This window comes from Callorhinus ursinus, unplaced genomic scaffold, assembly GCF_003265705.2.
Source record: "Callorhinus ursinus isolate GAN/ISIS: 27379988/994484 unplaced genomic scaffold, GSC_fseal_2.0 scaffold98, whole genome shotgun sequence".
NCBI classification, from domain to species: Eukaryota; Metazoa; Chordata; class Mammalia; order Carnivora; family Otariidae; genus Callorhinus; species Callorhinus ursinus.
The window spans coordinates 701,960-720,821 of NW_027397160.1; the positions used below are offsets into that span (position 1 = coordinate 701,960).

At 64.6% G+C, this 18,862-nt stretch overlaps 1 protein-coding gene across 9 annotated transcripts in view; it reads left to right on the forward strand.

Moving 5' to 3' along the window:
• COL18A1 (collagen type XVIII alpha 1 chain) overlaps positions 1-18,655 on the forward strand; it is an 87,177-nt gene extending 68,522 nt beyond the window's left edge. For 5 of the 9 annotated variants that reach the window (XM_073888891.1, XM_025863392.2, XM_073888889.1 and 2 more), the window contains 27 exons: positions 759-890; positions 1,369-1,431; positions 2,547-2,573; positions 3,432-3,467; positions 4,095-4,166; positions 4,467-4,502; positions 4,825-4,914; positions 5,538-5,567; positions 5,650-5,676; positions 5,934-5,996; positions 6,239-6,313; positions 7,072-7,098; positions 7,325-7,378; positions 7,633-7,707; positions 8,995-9,063; positions 9,649-9,691; positions 10,121-10,183; positions 13,597-13,640; positions 13,871-13,993; positions 14,499-14,652; positions 14,743-14,816; positions 15,276-15,407; positions 15,952-15,984; positions 16,885-17,121; positions 17,391-17,588; positions 17,915-18,030; positions 18,233-18,655. In XM_073888891.1, coding sequence (XP_073744992.1) covers positions 759-890; positions 1,369-1,431; positions 2,547-2,573; positions 3,432-3,467; positions 4,095-4,166; positions 4,467-4,502; positions 4,825-4,914; positions 5,538-5,567; positions 5,650-5,676; positions 5,934-5,996; positions 6,239-6,313; positions 7,072-7,098; positions 7,325-7,378; positions 7,633-7,707; positions 8,995-9,063; positions 9,649-9,691; positions 10,121-10,183; positions 13,597-13,640; positions 13,871-13,993; positions 14,499-14,652; positions 14,743-14,816; positions 15,276-15,407; positions 15,952-15,984; positions 16,885-17,121; positions 17,391-17,588; positions 17,915-18,030; positions 18,233-18,446 — 2,307 coding nt within the window. In that variant the 3' untranslated portion in view covers positions 18,447-18,655. The remainder of the gene's footprint in view (positions 1-758; positions 891-1,368; positions 1,432-2,546; positions 2,574-3,431; positions 3,468-4,094; positions 4,167-4,466; positions 4,503-4,824; positions 4,915-5,537; positions 5,568-5,649; positions 5,677-5,933; positions 5,997-6,238; positions 6,314-7,071; positions 7,099-7,324; positions 7,379-7,632; positions 7,708-8,994; positions 9,064-9,648; positions 9,692-10,120; positions 10,184-13,596; positions 13,641-13,870; positions 13,994-14,498; positions 14,653-14,742; positions 14,817-15,275; positions 15,408-15,951; positions 15,985-16,884; positions 17,122-17,390; positions 17,589-17,914; positions 18,031-18,232) is intronic. The other 4 variants (XM_025863397.2, XM_025863393.2, XM_025863396.2 and 1 more) reach the window with 2 other exon arrangements.
• Positions 18,656-18,862: the final 207 nt, after the last annotated feature.

Here is an 18,862-nt window from a genome sequence, read left to right on the forward strand (position 1 = left end):
CCCATGCCCCTCGCCTGCCCACTCGCTGGCCGGCACCTGGCCTTGGGACCCTCAGGCCCCCCTGCTCTCCACCCCCCAGATGCGCTCTGGGCCCCCATCTGCCTCCCCCATCGCTGCACAGGGCGCCCTCCCCTCGCTCGCCTGCCACAGCGCGTCCCCACCCTCCTCTGCCAGGAGCAGAGTGCTCTGTGCACACCTGGCACCAGACCTGGAGGGAACATCTCAGGCGCGTGCTCTGGGGGTCTCCCTCTGTTGTTTCATTTTTATTTTTATTTTTTTTTTGACTCGGCAAAGTAGTTTATTTCTTGCTCAGCCAGCGTCCTGGGCAGATATTCAGGTCAGCGACCCCCTTTCCTTGCCATTATTCGGGACCCTCGGCTCCTTCCGTCTTGCACCGTACCGCCCGTGGGTCACAGAGTGGCGCGCATTGCTTCGGCTCACGTGACGTGGGAGAAACCGTGGCAGTACGGCCACGCCCAGGTTGGCGGGGGAAGCGGAGAACAGCGGCTTCTGGTAGGGAGCCAGGGGTCTCTGTCCTATAGACCCACCTCTCCTGGTTCCGTTTGTAAAGTGGATATAGTCGTCTCCTAAAGTCAGAGGAAGAACAGGTGCTGCTGGGTTTGCTATGCGGAACCCCATTTCTCGTCAGCTTTTCAGATTTGTTGAAAAGCCTACGAGGAAAGTGGGCGCACAGGGGATGCGGTTGCTTCTTGGGGCTTAGCCACAGGTGGGGACGTCCTCTTCCCCCACCTGTGCAGGGAAGCAAGGGTGACCCTGGGCCTGTTGGCGCTCCTGGGGAGAATGGCTTGGCAGGAGCCCCCGGACCAGCCGGACCACCAGGGCCCCCAGGACCCCCTGGGCCACCAGGACCAGAACTCGCCGCAGGGTTTGTGAGTACAAGTTGCTGCTGTCCCCCAGGCAAGCCCCGGGCACCCCACACCAACTGGCAGTCTCCCCGGCGCCGGGGTGGAGCCGGCGTCCCAGCCCCGTCCCTGCCCCCGTCCGAGCCCCCGTCCGAGCCACAGGCTCACTGAGTGCAGGGTATTTATGGCCCTGCCTGACTCCTGACCGTGCCAGTGCCTGGACGGTGCCACACGGTGGAACCGTGGCGGGTGGGAAGGAGCAGCCGTGCGTTTTCCCAAGCGGTCATTGCTCAGGGCCCCTGAGCAATTACCTACACTCAGGAGGGCTGCCCGGGCCCAGCAGGGTCCCTGCTTCTTATCCTCGGGCCAAGGACGCCTGCTTGCGGGTGACCTCGGCCCCTGGAGCCCGCCCTGTTCAGCCAGGGCCGAGTCGGTGGCCGGCTCGAGGGGGGGTCTCTTCCCGTAAGTGACACCGGCCCAGGTGCCCCTCCTGTGCTCTCCGCAGGATGACATGGAAGGCTCTGGGGGACCCTTCTGGTCGACGGCTCAAGGAGCCAGCGGGTCGCAGGTACTACCCTCGCGGGGCTCACTCCGCTCTCGGGGAGGGGGGCGTGTGGGGCAGGGGCCGTCCCTGGGACCAGTCCCCCAGCGGGGACCAGCAAGTCCGCTGACTCCTGGGCACTGGGCACCCTCAGGGCCTTCAGGACAGGAGTGGACTCTGCAAGCAGGGAGTGGGCAGGGGGCAATGAGCCCTAAAAGATGGGTCTTTCTGGAAGGTAGCAGTCCTCCAGTCTCTGCAGGGCTCCAGTTTGGGGACACAATAAACTTCTGACCTGAGTAGAATTTTTTCAGTGAAAATGGGCACATTCCTGAGAAATCCCACCTCGTTCTGCTGTTAACATCTGTGCCGGTCGGGGTTGGGTTGGGTGGAGCCAGCGACACCCTGCAGTGCCCAGGACTTAGGACAGGTGGGGGGCACGTCGGGGGTGGGCAGTGCCTCTGTCACGGGCGCTGGACGTCCGGGACGCCCTTCCGCCAGCGCCCACTGTGGGTGGAGACACTCTGCCCAGCGAGGGTGAGCCCCCCGCAACGTTAATGAGAATCTTCTCTTGGGCGGAAACAAAGCCTCTGATAAGCTATTTGCCGTTTAATTCAGTGTCTTTCCTTTTACGTATTAAAACTCCTAGTCTTTGGCGGTTGCAGTTAGCTGCCTGGCCATCCAGTGGGGTGTGATCCCAGCGGCGACAGGTCACTCTTGTGTGGCCTGAGGGCAGAGGGACCCGGTGGGAGGCAGCAGCGAGGTCCCGGGGGCACAGGTCCCATCCCTCTTTAGGGTCCTAGACCCCAGTACACAGGACGGGTCGGCAGGGCTGTTTTATGACCGTGGAGGAGATGGGGACCCTCGGAGGCCCAGCAAAGTTGCAGCGGCCAGTGCCCAGAGCAGGACCGAGTGGCCGTCCATCTGCTCAAATGCACTGACACTTCCGTCACATCAAGTGGCCGCCCACCTCCACGGAGGGCATCGGGCACAACTGCCCCGGCGGCCGGCCTGTGTGCTGCCTTAGGGGTCCAGCTGGTGCCGGGGACACACCACCGCTCCCGCAATCGCGCGGGGCTGCTGACGCATGTGGGAGGAAGACCCTCCTGCAGGGGCTCAGGCTCTGTTCCTTCTCTGCCCCGCAGGGACCGCCCGGCCCGCCCGGAATCAAGGTCAGTGAGCGCCCCCCTCCCTCCCTGCTAGAGGAGTAGCCTGAGTCCATCGCGGGCGATGCGTGAACTACGGAAAACCCTAATGGGAATCGACGATCACGCACCACCCATCCTGAGCTTCCGTGTTCGGGGGGGGGGGCGTTCGTCCCATCCGCAACTTCCGTGTTGGGGGGGCATCCTTCTAAAGCTGCGTGGTTCCCACCTTTGTGCATCTGAAGGGTGCTTGCCCACCTGGGAAGATGGAGGAACCTGCCCCCACCCCACCTCCCAGGCTCTGGGGCAGTGGGGTGGCGCCTGGGGGACTCCTCCCACCTCCCTGCTTTGCTCTCTGCTCCCCGGCCCTCCCCCTGGAGGACACTGGCCCCCACCCCTCCCCATGGGTGGCCGGGGGGGGGAGGGGGCCCCAGGAGGGCCCCCCCTCGGGCACGCCATGTCCCCACAGATACATGGGTTCAAGGGCGTACAGGCTCCACTGGAGGACGTTTTAGAAAGTTCCTTTGATGAATGTTGTCTTAGAAGGTTTTGCTTTGATCTGTAAAACTCTGGGATGTCTCCGAAGGTTGCGCTTTAGAAAGACACACTGGCTTACTTTCTTAAGAATGGAGTCATCTGGTGGAGCTGCTCCTTGGGGCAAACGAAAGGTGCAGCTTCCAGAACAGTCTAGGCTCCACTGTGCCTGCATAGCTCCCCACGGCCCCCGGGACCCTCCGCTCTGGGCTGAGCGGGGAGGGGGCCCTGAGAGGCCATGCACATCATTAGCCCTCCCTTCCTTCCTCCTGGAGGAGGAGGAGGGTGGACGCCGCCGTGGGGGTGGGCTGCCCATGCTCCGCACTCATGGGGACCCTTCTCCCACTCTAGGGGGATCCTGGAATTACTGGACCACCGGGCGCCAAGGTAAGAAAGAGCCTTTTCTCGGGTTCACGAAATTGGGGATCTTTCCCAGCTCCATTCGGGAGCAAAGAGGGACCCCATCGGCCCCATTGCCCCGTCCCACTGGAGCCACAGAGACTAGGGATGAGGTTTGCATGGAGTGACCTCCAAGGCCAGACCCAGGGTCATTCTCCCTTTGGTTCTTGCTTGTGCTGTCTGGTCTCAGCCTTCATCCCTTAGAGTCCAAGATTGTCCCAAGGGCACGCTCCCCCAAGGCAACTCCCAGGACACTGACCCCCCAGGACACCCCCATCCAGGACATCTGCCCCCCAGCACCTCCCTGGGCACTCCCAGGACACCCCCAGGACACCCCAGGACGCCTCCCCCCAACACCCCCACCCCCTCACCCCAGACCCTTTCCTCCCGGCTCCAAGGTGTGAACCTTGGGAACCACAGGAATCTGTCCAACCACGGTCCCCTCCCCTTCTCTGCCCCTCGGGGCTCCTAGGAAGGAGGCTGGAGGCCGACTAGACTGAGTCACCCTCAGGGGTGAGCTGGTGACCCACAGAAGCCCCAGCCTCCTCAGCCCCCCGGACACCAGGGTTTGCTGAGCGGTGGGCTGACACTCGTCTCTCCCTGTGTTGGGTACAGGGAGAAGTTGGGGCCGAAGGACCTCCCGGGTTCCCCGGCCTCCCTGGCAGAGAGGGCTCGGCCGGAGCCCAGGTGAGTGGCTCCCCAGGACTGTAGTGGGGGGAACCACCCTGCAGGAGCTGCTCTGACGAAGCCGGAGCCTCAGTGTGGTCTCCGGGGTTCCTGACCAGTTCTCTGTACCCTGAGGGGCTCAGACCCCGGCTCCACAGGCCATGGGCTGGGGGTGCAGCCTGCCTGGCTCGCCACCACCTCCCCCCCAGGAAGGAAGCGCTCTTTACATCTTCACTTGGAGCCCGGGCTGGTGGCCGGGGGTCTCTGGGGAGGGGGGTCAGTTTCTGTTTAAGGTGACCCGTTTCCTTTCCATCTCTTCAGGGACCCAAAGGAGAAAAAGGGACCCAGGGAGAGAAAGTAAGTTGGGGCTCAGGGTCCCCAAGCGGGGCAGGTGCATGGCCAGGCCTCGGGGGCGCCCTTGCCCCTGCCACCTGTGTGGCCTCGGAGGCTTGGGGCAAAGACCCTCAAGTCTTGGGTGCTGGCTTGGAACCTGCCCTGCTGGGATGGAGGGGGGGTCTCAGGGCTGCCATCCTCAGCCGCGGGCGCCTCCTCACACCCTGTAGGCTCCAGGAACCCCTTCCAAGGCCTGGGTGGGTTGGGGGTCCTTCCCAGAGCTGCCCTGACAATCCAGAGGCCCCCGCAAGCAATCTGAGTGCCGGAAACTGGCTTTCTCTTCCAGGGCGACCCAGGGAGGGATGGAGTGGGGCAGCCTGGCCTCCCCGGACCCCCCGGACCCCCGGGGCCTGTCGTCTACATGTCGGAGCAGGATGTAAGGACACTGCATGGCCGGGCAGGCACTCTGCCCGCCGTACCCCAGCACTGGCTGCAGTGGGTGCAGGCCTGGCCCTGACCCCATGGGAAGCTGGGAGGCCACTGGGGCCGCTGGCTCTCTCCACCCAGGGTGACCCCCAAAGTTCTATTCAGAACCAGTGACTGTGTCTCATTCTGGTGAGACTTTTACATTATTTAGAAGAGAAGAAAAATACGGGCTGGGTGTCCAGAGAGAAAGAGAAGTTCTGTAGCAGAAAATCGAGATGGAAAAGGGCCCCTCCCGCCAGGCCTCACAGAGCTGCCCTGCCGGGGTCCCCCTGCTCCTGCCGATGCCGGCGGCTCCGCTCCAGCCCCCAGGCCCAGCAGGGAGGTGGGGGACTGGCCCTGGGCCCCAGGGTCTCTGGAAGGTTCTCCATTGCAGGGCAGGCTCCCGGCAGCTGGCTTCCCCCCTCATCTGAGGGACCTTGAGGCCAGAGCCTGGAGGACTATCGAGGCCGTTTTTCTTGCACAGTTAGTTTCTGTGTGGATTTGTTGATCCTGTAAGAGGAGTTCGATTTTCGTTCTAAACACGCTGTCTCTTCCTTCCTTCCGCGGTCCCGTGTCTCTCCGGCGTGCCGACAGAAAGTGCTGGGAGGCGTGCCGGGACCTGAGGTACGTGTGAGCTGTCCCCGGTGAGAACTGCAGCCCGTGTCCACACGCCCGCCCTGCACTGACCCGCCCCTCTCTCCTGCAGGGCAGGCCGGGGTTCGCGGGCTTTCCTGTAAGTGGCTGCTCAGCCCGTCCTGCGCCAGCCGGGAGCCCCTGGCAAGCCCAGCGCCAGAGGGGGCCCGCAAAGCCGAAGAACCTCCCGGGTCCTGAGCAAAGCCCCCCTGGGACCAGGGCGGAGGCTTGGGGTGGGGGTCGCGGGGTGAAGGGTCGTGAGCCCTCCTCCACCTGACGTGGGTTAGAACCAGGAGGCAGCCGTGGTGGGACAGGGTCCCTCGTGTGACCCTCATTCCTGCCTCTGTCTCCCCACAGGGACCGGCCGGGCCAAAGGGAGATCTGGGCTCCAAAGGCCAGAGGGGCCTCCCGGGACCCAAGGTGAGCGGCTTGGGCATCATCTGCCCAGGGACCGCCCCCTCCGTGACCCTGGGGGTATGGACACGTGGCCAGGAGATGTGACCGATTCTGACCTCCCCGTGGCCCATGGAGGCCCCGTGGAGACGCCCCCATCTCAGAGCCCAGGGAGGGGAGGCCCCTGCTCACCACACTCTGGGGTGTGGGGGTCAAGGACCCCCCCTTCCCCAGAGCTGGCCTCACGCCTGCCCCCCACGCTGTTCCAGGGCGAGAAGGGCGAGCCGGGCCCGCTCTTCAGCCCCGATGGCAGCATGCTGGCCCCCGCCCAGAAAGGGGCCAAGGTGAGTCAGTCAAGTGCCTGGGATTGGCTCGCCTTCGTCCAGGCTGGGGAGGGGCCCGAGAGGGGCCAGTTCCTGCCCAAGTGTGAGAGCCACTCCTGAGCAGGCTTCCAGAAACTTCTGTAGCCTGGGTCCCTGGCCTTTTCTTGTCTGTCCCTCGGTCACGGCCACACTGGAAAGAACCTCGAGCTCCTGCAGAGCCCTGCATGCCCAGCCCGGCCACCACCAGCCGGCCCCTGGTTCTCCCCTGCAGACGGGCTGGGGGCTCTCGGGGCGGGGGGGTGTCCAGCCCAGGCCTTGCTTTTGCAGGAGTGGCCCCGCCCAGAGGACAAGGCTTGAGGGCTGCCACTGGCGTGGGGTCCCAGCCCTCCTCCCTCAGGAGGCTCAGGGGTGGTTTGAGGGGACTGTGCCCCAGGTCCCCACCCCGACACAGGCTCTGGGAGGGTCTGGGGAAGACCTGGATCTGGATTCAGTGGCCGTGGGGCGCAGTCCTGCTGGGGCCCCCAAGGCTCCCTGGGTTGTTTGGGGGTGGGCCGTGGGACCTCGGATCTCCAGGTCCAGAGAACTCTGCCAGCCCGGAGGTCGGGGGGGTGGGTCCCCATGGTGGGCCTCATCCATGCACCCCTGGGACAAAGACCCCAATCCAGAGTGTGCTCCCTGCGCCATGTCCTCCCCTCCCTGGTGTCAGAGTCCCAAGGGCGCTGCCGGGGGCGGGGGGGCGGCCTGCAGCCATTTGACCGTGTGTCTGGTTTTCTGTTCAGGGAGAGCCTGGCTTCCGAGGACCCCCGGTGAGTAGGCCCACATCTCCCCTGCACGGCGAACACGCGTGTGCAGCCTCAAAGAACACGCAAGGTCGCTGCGGGTGCTGTCACATCACAGCTGGGCCGCTGAGTGGGTGCGGGTGGCCCGAGTACATCCCCGCTGCACCTTTCAAACGTGGGGGCAGGTCGCGGGCGGGAGGCCCCTCTGGGGCCGGTCTCTGCTCACCTGAAAGGTGCCTCCTCCTTTCTGCAGGGCCCCTACGGACGGCCGGGGCACAAGGGAGAGATTGGCTTCCCTGGGCGGCCGGTAAGGACCCGGCATCTCGTACTGCGCGGGGCAGCATGGGGGAGGGGAGTGGCCCGGGTCCCCCCGGTTGCCCTGCCCCCGGGGACCGTCCCTGTGTGAGGACGGCTGTCTCCAGGACGAAGCCCAGGAACGCCCAGCTCATGGGCGGCTGGGCCTCAGGGGCTGGTACCCAGGAGACGCTGGGTGGGGACCGAGAGCGGGCGAGGCCGGGTGTGAGCCGCGGCAGCAGCCCCCGCCCCTGTGCTCTGCCCCAGGGTCGCCCGGGGATGAACGGATTGAAAGGGGAGAAAGGGGAGCCAGGACACAGCAGCATCGGCTTTGGCATGAGGGTGAGTGTCCCCCAAGGGGCGGACGGCAAGGCTGGGACACCCAGGGGCACGGGGGGGGGGTCCCTGCATTGTGACCACGCTGACACAAGGACCCCACACCTGTGCACACACCAGCCCAAGCCGCTGCCGGGACCGAGACCCCACGTGGCCCTCTCGGAAGGGCACGGCGGCTTCCAGACGTGCCCTCCCTGCCCACGGTGGCGTCCCTTCCCTCAGCACCCTGGCGTGACCCTCAGCACCTGTGCCAGCTTGCGGGCAGGGGTTTACTTCGCTAGCTCGGGCATTCTTCCTCGTGTCTCTGAGAGGGTGCCGTGCGGACGCAGGACCTGCTGGCGACCCCGGGGCCGGGCACCGTGCCAGCCACCTGGCGCACTCGGTGATGTTTCTGGAGGCCCAGCCGCCAGGCGGACGCCCCTCCTGGAGCCGCGAGCAGGGGGCTCAGGCGGGCCACGGGGGCCCCTGAGGCCAGTGGCTCAGGCAATCCCCACCTTTCTGGTTTTGCCGTCACTGTGGCCTCCTTCCTCCCGTGGCCTAAACGTGGCTGCCGCCTCGTGAAGAGCCAAGAAGTAGAGGCCACGTCCCGTGGAGTTCTGAAGTAGAGATCGCTAGGTCAGGGTCATGGAGAAGGAGGATGGGCTCTTGGATTCTTTGTGCCCTGGTGGCTGTGACATCCTGCTGGCGCCCGCACAGCTCACGGCGTCTCCCGGGACAGGGCTCCGCCTCCGGCGGCTCCTTCTGGGGCCTGAGCGGCCGGCTCCGTGCTGCGTCCCGTCCCCTGGCCTCAGTGGGGCAGCGGCGCGGGGGCGACCGCAGGGCAGGCAGGGATGGCCCACCACCTCTCCCTGGTCTCCCTCCTGACGCACGTGGTCCAGGACGCAGGTCACTTGCAGAAGAAGCCCTTCTCACGCTGGCCAGGTCGGCGCTCGGCTCCCTTTCTGTGAACAAGTAAAGGGAAGTCCACGCACAAGCTTAGCCTGCTGGTGTCAGCCTCCCGGGGCTGTCCCTTTAACTTGGAAACACACAGGCTTCACCCCAGCGTCCAGGGCCATGTCACCTGTCACCCTGTCCATGTCTCCCAAGGGACATCCTGGAAGGGGCAGCTCTGTGCTCAGGGACCCCACAACCACAGAGTAAACGGGATGCTTCTGGATTCTATGCTTTCCATGAGTTCAGTTTTCTGATTCTACTGAGACTTTTAGAAATAATCCTGCCCATATCTGCTGCCCTGGTCACGTCCATGGCCTGACTTGAACGTGACTGACAGAGCTTGCTGTCCTCCCCATGCAGGGTCCACCCGGTCCCCCAGGGCCTCCGGGGCCCCCAGGCCCTCCTGGGACTCCCATCTATGACAGCAACGTAAGTCCTCCCACTTTTGCCAAGTTCCCTCCCCACCCTCCTCACAGGCCCTACCCAGCACCCTCGCCCGGGGCGGGGGGGGGGGGGGGGGAGGCGGGGCTCGACCCCCAAGGAGGGGCTAACCCCCAGGGAGGGGCTGACCTCTAGGGGCGGCTGACCCCCAGGGAGGGGCTGACCTCCAGAGAGGGGCCAGCCCAATTTCTGGCAGGGGGTTGGCTTGTTGGGACCCACGCCCGCCTGCCTGGGAGGCCCACCTGGCAGGTATTCTGTTAGAAAGCAGGCTCCTCCCTGGGGCAGTGAGGGCTGGATCTGGGAGCCTGAGGCTTTAGCCCTGGGGTCCTGGAGGGACACACACCCCTGTCTTACGACGTTCAGCCACATGAAGTGACCCAGAAGGGGCAGATCCCATCATGAGCAGGGCTCCGGACCCCAAAGCCCAGTTTCCTCTCCCTTCCCCTCTCTGCACCCCTGGGGGTGCTATCCGTGTGGCCTCACGGAGGGGCTGGGCCTCTGGGCTCCGGGGGGCCTGCATCGGTGCTGGCTCCACTCGCAGAGCATCCCCCTCACTGGCCAGCTTCTTTGCAGGCCTTTATGGAGTCTGGCCGCCCTGGACCCCCAGGATTACCAGGTGAGGGTGCCCGGGGCCTCGGGGAGGGATGCCGGAGCTCCCCTGAACCCTCCGCTCCCGGCATCAGGAGCTCTTGGCGCCCCGTGCGCACTAATCCAGACTGATCACACCCCCTTGCCGGGCCTCGTGGGTCCTCCCAGTCGGCCTTCCAGGCAGCAGTGGACACTGTGCAGCCTTCGCCGGCCGCCCACGATTTAGATCTGGCTCCCCGGCCCGGCCCCCGACTCTGGCAGCTCATGAACCCGGGGGAGTGACGCGGTCCCTGGGGCAGGCTTCCGAGCGCTTCTGCTTGGCGCCCTGAGGGTTTCCAAATCCGTGTGATGCCCCTCCCCCATACGGGTGCAGCACACGCGGCGGTCAGCAGGGTCCGGGTGCACCAGGCGCTCTGTTCACACGCCATGACGGGCGCTGGCATCTCTGTCCTTCCAGGGCTCCAGGGGCCTTCTGGACTCAAGGGTGACAAAGGAGATGTGGGCCCTCCAGGACCACCAGGTGAGGGCGCTCTGGGCGGCCCTGGGCTGGGGAAGGGGTTCCTCAACATTGTTGCTTCTGTGGTGACCTGGCTGCCCTTCTGGAGGAAAGAAGCCCCTCCCAGGCTCGTGGGGGCCTGGACGGGCCCGGACAGGACCTGTGGCACTGGGTCTGGGCTTGAGACACCTGGGTGGCCCTGCAAGCCTCAGGCCCAGGGCTTCAAGGACAGGGGTCCTGGGCAGCAGGGCTGAGGGGTAAGGGCTGGGCCCAGTGTGCTGCGGGTCTCGGGGTGACCCCTCCCTTCCCACAGGCTGTGCGGGAGCCCTCATCAGCCAGCTTGCCCTGGGGTGGGGGGTGCGGTGGTGAACTCCTAGCCCTCAGAAGTGGCCTTAGATGGTGAGAATCCTCTGCCAAATTCTTCCACTGCTGAATGAAATACAAGAAAACAACAGTCTGAATGTCAGGGAGCTAGCAGGTCAGAAGACCGGAGAGCTGGGGCCCCAGCCCCAGGCAGTGCCAACTGAAGGGTGGCCGACCAGGACCTCCATGGAAGGGGCTACAGCCCAGAGCGAGGGCAGGTCAGAGATGAAACCCCGGGTCTCCTCTAAGGGCTACTCAAGCTCTTGGAGGGCCTAGGACTTAATGAGGCTGAGCAGGTGAACAAAATGGCCAGAACAGACCAGAACACAAGACGGAGCGCACATGGCGGGCGAGCCAGGCCCACAGGAGGCCCAGCTAAGGTGGAGACAAGTGACAAAGTGCTCCAGTAGGGCGGGGATGAGGGCATCCGCAGGGAGCTGGGAGCCCTGTAAAGAATCAGTTCCGTTCTGGAACGGAGAGCTGGATCCGAAGAGTCTGCACGAGTCTAGGTAGATGAGACGGGGAAGAGAGTGAGGGGAGGTCTGCACGGAGCAGGCAGGCCAGGGCTGGGGTCGGGGGCACCGGCAGGAGAGCATCTGAAGGAGTCACAGCCAAGGGTTTTCCAAGACTGCGGAGAGGCTCAAGGAGCCCTTCGCGCAACCGATCAAGACCGGGCTCCTCTACCGGAGAGAGAGACGCCAGAAAAGAGGCTTCGGGATGGGGAAAGACAGGGGTTGCTAATAATCTGTGAGTCTGCGTCCATGGAGCTGTGCTTTGGGATGTCGGAGGGCCAGCCCTGACGGGATGGTGGGGGCCCTTCGGGAGAAGGAGGTGGTGCTGCTGGTACGCATCCTGAGGCCACTCCAAAGTGGGCAGCCCTCCTTTGCATCTGGCTTCACGTCAGGATGCACCGTGCAGTGCAGAGATAAGCCAAGAACAGACCAGGAACACGCAACTGAAGCTAACACGCAGGAAGAAGGCCACGGGGACACCTGCACCCCGGAAAAGGCAGAACGGAGAGAGATGGAACACAGAGCCGACGGCACATGTAGAAAGTGGGCAGGAGAAGAGCTGGTTTGACGTGAAATCTGTCATTCAGTGCATCAAACGTGAGTACGCTGCATACTCCAGTCACAAGATAAACAGATGAAAACAAAACCGTATGCTGCTTACAAAAGACACTCCGCAAACGTGAGGCTACGCACGCTGAACGTGGAAGGAGGGGGGAAGGCACTCTACTGGGAAGGGAGCTGGGGAAAGCAAACCAGGCCTGTGTGTGTGTGTGCACCTGCGTGTGCCTGTGTGTGTGCACCTGCATGTGTGTGCACCTGTGCGTGAGTGTGCGCCTGTGTGTGTGCATCTGTGCGAGTGTGCACCTCCCGTGTGCACCTGTGTGTGCACGTGTGTGTACCTGTGTGGGTACACCTGTGCGTGTGTGCGCCTGCGTGTGCCTGTGTGCGCACCTGTGTGAGTGTGTGCACCTGTGTCTGTGTGGGTACACCTGTGCGTGTGTGCGCCTGTGTGAGTGTGCACCTGCGTGTGCCTGTGTGTGCGCCTGTGTGTGCACCCGCGTGTTCCTGTGTGTGCGTCTGTGTGCACCTGTGCGTGTGTGTGCACCTGTGTGTGCACCTGTTCGTGTGTGTACCTGTGTGTGCACCTGTGTGTGCACGTGTGTGCGCCTGTGTGTGCCTGTGTGTGTGCACCCGCGTGTGTCTGTGTGTGTGCATGTGTGCATCTGTGAATGCACCTGTGTGCATGTGTGTACAAATGCACTGTGTGTGTGCGCGTGTGAGAGAGGTCACACAAGTCTATATTAAGGCAGGAAACATTGCCAGAAATTCTAAAAAACTGTTTATAACGATAAAGGGGTAAACCCACCAGGAAAATGCAGCAATTCCAGATTTCCCTGCACCTACAACACGGCGTCACGAGGTAAAGAGCCGTAATGGGCAGGACTGACGGAAAGGAGCAGTCATCGTGGGGGTGTGGCCGGCTCTCAGCAAGTGATGGGACCAGCGCACGAAGGAACAGCTCAGGCGGGAGATGGAGGAGCTGATGGCGGGTGACCGCTGGGTGACCACCTGGACCTCTGGCGCCGGTCGGCCCCACACGGGCCCACGTGAGGCAGAAAGCGAGCAGGACGTCAGCATCAGAGCCGTACCTGGAAAGTGAACACAGAGCAGCCCCAGGTATGGAGAAGCCACGCGGGAGCAGAAAACAGAACACTTGCGACGGAAGGTAGTGAGGGGCGCCCCGCCCTCCGTGGCCCCAGGGCAGCAGGACCCCAGCGCGGGGCTCCCACCAGGCGGCGGCTCCCCCAGCCCCAGGCCCCGAGGTTCTGCCAGCGCCGGTGCGTTCACTGCTCCGGAGGTCACAGCCTCACCCGGCACACATCTCCAAGCGCCCAGCTCAAGAAGTCCGAAAACAAATAGCAAACTTACCTGGAAGAAAAGAGAAGAAATGGTACCGATCGGAAGTGACCGAGCAGCACAGATGGAGTCGGCGCTTTGAAGAGACCGGTGATCCTGGCGCGTCCCCTGCCGGGCTGAGTGGAAGGAGCCCCGCGGGCCGCCGCGCTGGGGGCGGCCCTTGCAGGCGGCCCGCGGGCGGGCGTCTGACCCTCTGACCCCCTCACCCCCTGACCCCAGCCGCCACAGGGGCCGAAGCCCGGCGGGAGATGGGGGAGGGAAATACTGCCATGTATTTTTGGAAAGAAGTAATAAAACGGCCATTTTTACAGACAACACGCGTTTGAACGTCAACCACCCAGAAGGACGTACAGATAAACCGTTAGAATGAGTCAATTTCCTGACGTTGGGAGGGCAGTTTACAAAAATCAACGACCCGTCATAAACAAAAATAAATTCTAAAAAGGTGCCATTTAGAGAAGGAAGGGGATCAGACCTGTGGCTCCTGGAGGCGGGCGGGGGTTCTGGGAACCCTGCCGAGCCACCAGAAATCTACCCAGAAACAAAGAAATTCTAGAAAGCGAGGAAGGAAGATGGAGGTGGGGGCAGGGCGCTGCCAAGGGGCTCACCGAGGGCCCCCTTCCCCCCGCTGCTTCTCTCCTGCAGGGCAGTTCCCATTCGACCTCCTCCAGCTGGGGACTGAAATGAAGGTGGGTGATGCCCGGGGCCCCGAAACCCGCCCCACCCTGACTCGGTTTCTCCGGGGCTCGGGCAGTGTAGGAAAGTGGGGAGCTGAGCCCTGTCCCACCAGGCCTGCCAGACCTGGGCTCCAGAAGCTTCTGCTGCCTCACCTGCCCACCCAGGGCTCCTGGGGGTCAGCCCACCCCCCACGCCAGCGACAGGAGCCGGGCTGCTCTCAGACCAATGTTTCCATCCACAGGGGGAGAAGGGTGACCGAGGAGACACCGGGCAGAAAGGAGAACAGGGTGCGCCTGGAGGCGGCGGATTCTTCGGCTCAAGTGTGCCCGGCCCCCCCGGCCCGCCAGGCTACCCCGGGATTCCGGTACGTCTGGGCTCCCCAGGCCTGCACCAGAGCTCACGGCCCCAGGGGGGCCGGGGCCGGTGCAGCCCGGCTGTGGACACCTGCAAGCCCCCAGGCTGTGCCCGCGAGCCCTCCCCTCCAGTTCCCGCCCCCACTCTCGGGGCGGGGGGCCCGGGGCACGAGGGGCCCACACCCACCTTCACGCCCACTCGCCTGCTGGTGCTGCTCTTTCCTCAGGGAGACCGTCTGCCCTAAAAGATTCCAGGGAGCCCAGGCCCCAGCTTCTGCCTGGGGGACGGAGCGGGGAGGAGGGCTCTCGGGGGGCTGCACCGCTGTCCACGTTTTGGGACGCCGTCCCAGTGAAGGGTGCATGATGTGGGAGGCCAGGTTTCCCAGGCCCTGTGGCGTGGGGAGGGAGGCGGCGGGGAGGGAGGCGGGGGCGCTCTGAGCTGCTCCCTCAGGGCCTCGGCCGATGAAGCCTGGCCCCTCAAGCTCTCCTGCCTCCTGTTTTGTTGACCCCAACTAGGGTCCCAAGGGAGAGAGCATTCGGGGCCAGCCTGGCCCACCTGGACCTCAGGGACCCCCTGGCATCGGCCATGAGGGGCGTCAGGGACCTCCTGGGCCCCCTGGACCCCCTGGTCCCCCAGGACCCCCTTCCTTTCCGGGCCCTTACAGGCAAAGTAAGTCGGGTGGGGGCTGGGAAGTGGGGGCCCGGGCTCCCGCTGGTCCAGCCAGGACATGCGTCCCCATCTCTGGTTTCTCTCCTCTAGCCATCAGTGTTCCTGGCCCCCCAGGCCCACCTGGGCCCCCTGGGCCCCCTGGAACCATGGGCACCTCCTCTGGGGTAAGAGTGCCCCCTGCGCCTGACTGGTCAGATGCTCCCTGCCCCCGCCTGGCCGGCCACCCTTCCCTTTGTGGGTGGGCTTTCAGAGAAGCCCAGCGCTGGGCCCGGCTTTGCCCCTGGGGCAAATGCACAGTGGCCTTGAGACGTGGTTCCCAAAGCAGAAGTGGGGAGCCTGGGGGCGGCTGGGGCACTCAGGTGGGCAGCGGAGGACAAGGGAGGATGGCCCGTAGGAAGGAGCCCCAGCAGTGCTCACAGAGAGCGTGGGGACTTGGCGTCCGGCCCTCCCTGCGGGTGGCCTCCCCCCGGCACCACAGAGCATTCTCAGGGGCCAGTGTGATGGAGAAAGGCACCCACTCAAGCCTGCAGGATAGTCCCTCATCGGAGGGCGTCCACCTTCCCACCCCCGCAAGCCCAGATGCTCCCTGTGTGTGATGGGGACCCACTAGGTCGGGCTTCTAGCAGGTGAGGATCTGGGCCACGTATCAGACCATGCTGGACAAGGTGCCGGAGGTGCCGGAGGGCTGGCTCATCTTCGTGGCTGAGAGGGAGGAGCTGTACGTCCGGGTCCGCAACGGGCTCCGGAAGGTCCTGGTGAGTTCCCTGCACATGGAAGGAGCCAGAGAGCTTCCCCAGCTCGCTTGCCGTGCGGTAGGGTTCGGGTGAGCACGTGTGAGGGAGGGGGGCCCCGCACCCGGACACCCAGGGCTGGCCTAAGCCGCGGTCTGTCCGGAGGGGCGGACGCCTCGCGGGGTGAGTGATGGACGGAGCTCCTCCTTACATTTCTTTACTCTTAATGAGTGGACTGATTTTTGGAGCTGTTTAGGGTTCACGGAGAAGTGACCCTCCCAGTTTTTTTTAGTTTTTATTTGAGAGAGAGCACAAGTGGGGGTGGGGGAGCAGAGGGGGAAGCTGACCCCCTGCTGAGCAGACAGCCCAACTCTACTCAGGGCTCGATCCCAGGGCCCTGGGACCATGACCTGAGCCGAAGGCAGATGCTTCTCCCACTTTGGAAAGTAAACGCACATAAGGTGTTGTGTGCCATGGGCGCCAGGACGCGGCCACGCCGGCTTCCACCAGGGAGGGACTGGTGCCGGGCATCAGGGGTCCCTGGGGTAAGCCCTGTGTTTTCTTCCAGCTGGGGCCGCGGACGCCGCTCCCACGCGGGACGGTAAGGAGCCATCTTACTCCTCACTGCTCCAGGGTCCTGGGGTGCGGGGTGTGGGACGGGGTGCGCAGACCACGAGGCTGCCTCCCTTCGGGCCTCGCCCACCACCCTCCAATAGTGCCAGGCACGGAGATGGGGCCCCTGGGGGGTTGGGGGGACGGGAGGGCCCTAAATATTTGGGTTTCCCACCGCTGTGGCTCTTTGGAGGGTGAAGGCCCAGGACCGAGGCTGCATTAGGTGGTGTGCGTCCCAGGTCCCGCAGGTCTGTCGGCTCGTGGAGCCCAGCGGGTGCACTCTCCCATACGTTCATTCATTCATTTATTCACTCAGCATGGTCTCGGGCCCTCCCATATGGCAGGCACTGTTTCAGGCAGGAACACGCAAGGCGCTGCCCCGTGGAGCTCCCGGGCAGGGGACAGGTGGTAGAGATGGCGGGTAACAGGCAGTATGCTTTATTATGGATTATTAACCACGGGCTCCTAGAGACGGGGCACAGGGATCCAGGCAGAGGCAAAGCACACAGTGCGTCAGAAGGCCTTCGGTGCTGTTGGGAACTGGATGGGGTTCCGGTCACCTCTCTGAGGTGGGGTGGAGCAAGGGCCTACGGAGCGGCAAGCTTGGGGGACTGTGCGGAGGTGAGGGGGGCGCTGGAAGGTCAGGGAATGTGGTCCTGAGCTTGAGCACAAGGCCAGGCAACCGCTGTGGGCGTCGGGCTGGCAGGGCTCCCGCCCTAACTCTCCAGGGCACCCCAGGGTCCGTGGATGCACCCTCCAGCCTCCCATCCCCAGGCCAGCCCTCTCCTGCCCCAGAGCACACGCCGGGGGTGCTGGACAGGCAGCCAGCAATCAGCCCATTCATGCAGGAGAGCAGGGCCCCTGCCACAGTCTGCCTTCCCGTCTGTAGGACAACGAGGTGGCCGCCTTGCAGCCCCCCGTGGGCAACCCGTACCCCCGGCGGGAACTCACCCACTCCACGGCGCGGCCCTGGCGGGCAGATGACATCCTGGCCAGCCCCCCCCGTCTGCCGGACCCCCAGCCCTACCCCGGAGCCCCACAGCACGGCTCCTACCTGCACTTCCAGCCAGCTCGCCCCACTGGCGGGCCCACCCACACCCACACCCACCAGGACTACCACCCAGTGGTGAGCGACACCCCCCCCATGTGGACTCCCCAGCCCCTCAGCTCACAAGGACTCCTGGGGCTGCCGGGGACAGTTCTCTGGACCTGGGGCTTGCTCTCTGGTTGTCTCTGGAAGAGCCGAGGACAGGGACTTGCTGGGAGCTGGATGGGGTGGTGGCCCGAGGGTGGCTGCTCTGGACCCCAGGGCCCCCAGCAGGGTGCACACTCAGCCCTGGGGGGGCCGGGTGCCCCGCGGGGGCTGGTGGCTGATCCCGCGGCTCTCCCCCACAGCTGCACCTGGTGGCACTGAACAGCCCCCAGCCGGGCGGTATGCGAGGCATCCGCGGGGCGGACTTCCAGTGCTTCCAGCAGGCGCGCGCCGTGGGGCTGGCCGGCACCTTCCGCGCCTTCCTGTCTTCGCGGCTGCAGGACCTCTACAGCGTCGTGCGCCGGGCCGACCGCACAAGCGTGCCCATCGTTAACCTCAGGGTGGGTGCGGCTGCTCTGGGGCGTGGGCATGGGCGTGGGCGTGGGCAGGCCCTCCCCCTCAGGGCCTCCTGCCAGGGGTCCCATGCATCACAGGGGGTGTCTTCGGGTTCAGGCCGCAGGGCCAGGCCCTCACGTGCAGCCGCCTTGGAGCTTGGGTTAGGAAACGTCGATGGGGGACTTGGTGGCCTACGCGCCTCCTGACCACCACTGTGCGCTCCTCGGGGCCAGACCGGATCTGGGACTGGGGAGGGTGCCCTGTGAGCTGGCCCACCTCTGGCAGGACATCTCCCGGGAGGGAATAAGCCCCACTGCACTTCCCTCCTCAGGACGAGGTGCTGTTCCCCAGCTGGGAGGCCTTATTCTCGGGCTCCGAGGGCCGGCTGAAGCCCGGGGCCCGCATCTTCTCTTTCGATGGCAGAGATGTCCTGCAGCACCCCGCCTGGTAGGCTCCCCAGGCTGTGCCCCCCAGAGCAGATGGGCAGGGGGTGTGGTCTGGGAGGTGGAGCCCCCAGGGACCAAGGACCCCAACTCCCCGCCCTCCCCCTGGCCCCACATCCAGCTGCCATGGTGGGCCTTCGGGAAATACCCCGTTTTCCCTGAGCGGCAGGCCCTGGTCTGGGGCTGATGGCCGCTGCATCTTGCAGGCCCCAGAAGAGCGTGTGGCACGGCTCAGACCCCAGCGGACGCCGGCTGACCGACAGCTACTGCGAGACGTGGCGGACAGAGGCTGCAGCAGCCACGGGCCAGGCGTCCTCGCTGCTGGCTGGCCGGCTGCTGGCGCAGAAAGCCACGGGCTGCCACAACACCCTCATTGTGCTCTGCATCGAGAACAGCTTCATGACCTCCTTCTCCAAGTAGGGGCTCTGCCGGCTCAGACGGACAGGCGGACATGGGGCCAGAGGGGAGGGCCGGGAGAGTGGAGAAGCTGCTGTGCCGGAGCTTCTGCCCACCCCCCCCAGGGTGGGGACCCAGCTGGGACACTTTCCTGTATGGTTCACAGCATACGGTTCACCCTCAAGAAATAAAAGGAAGCCAAAGAGTGTATTTTTAAAAAAGTTTAAAACAAAGCCTGGTGCCAGGACTCTCTTGCGCCCCTCCCCTCCTCACACAGGGCCCTGTCCCCTTCCCTCTTGGCCCCAGTCAGACCAGGGGGTAGACCCTGGCCACGGCAAGGGAACTCACTATCCCAGGGGGTGGGGTGCCCCTGCGGCCTTCCGTGGCCCCCACAGGTGCTGATTCGGCTTCCTGCGGGCCTCCCTTCCTCTGGACCTGGC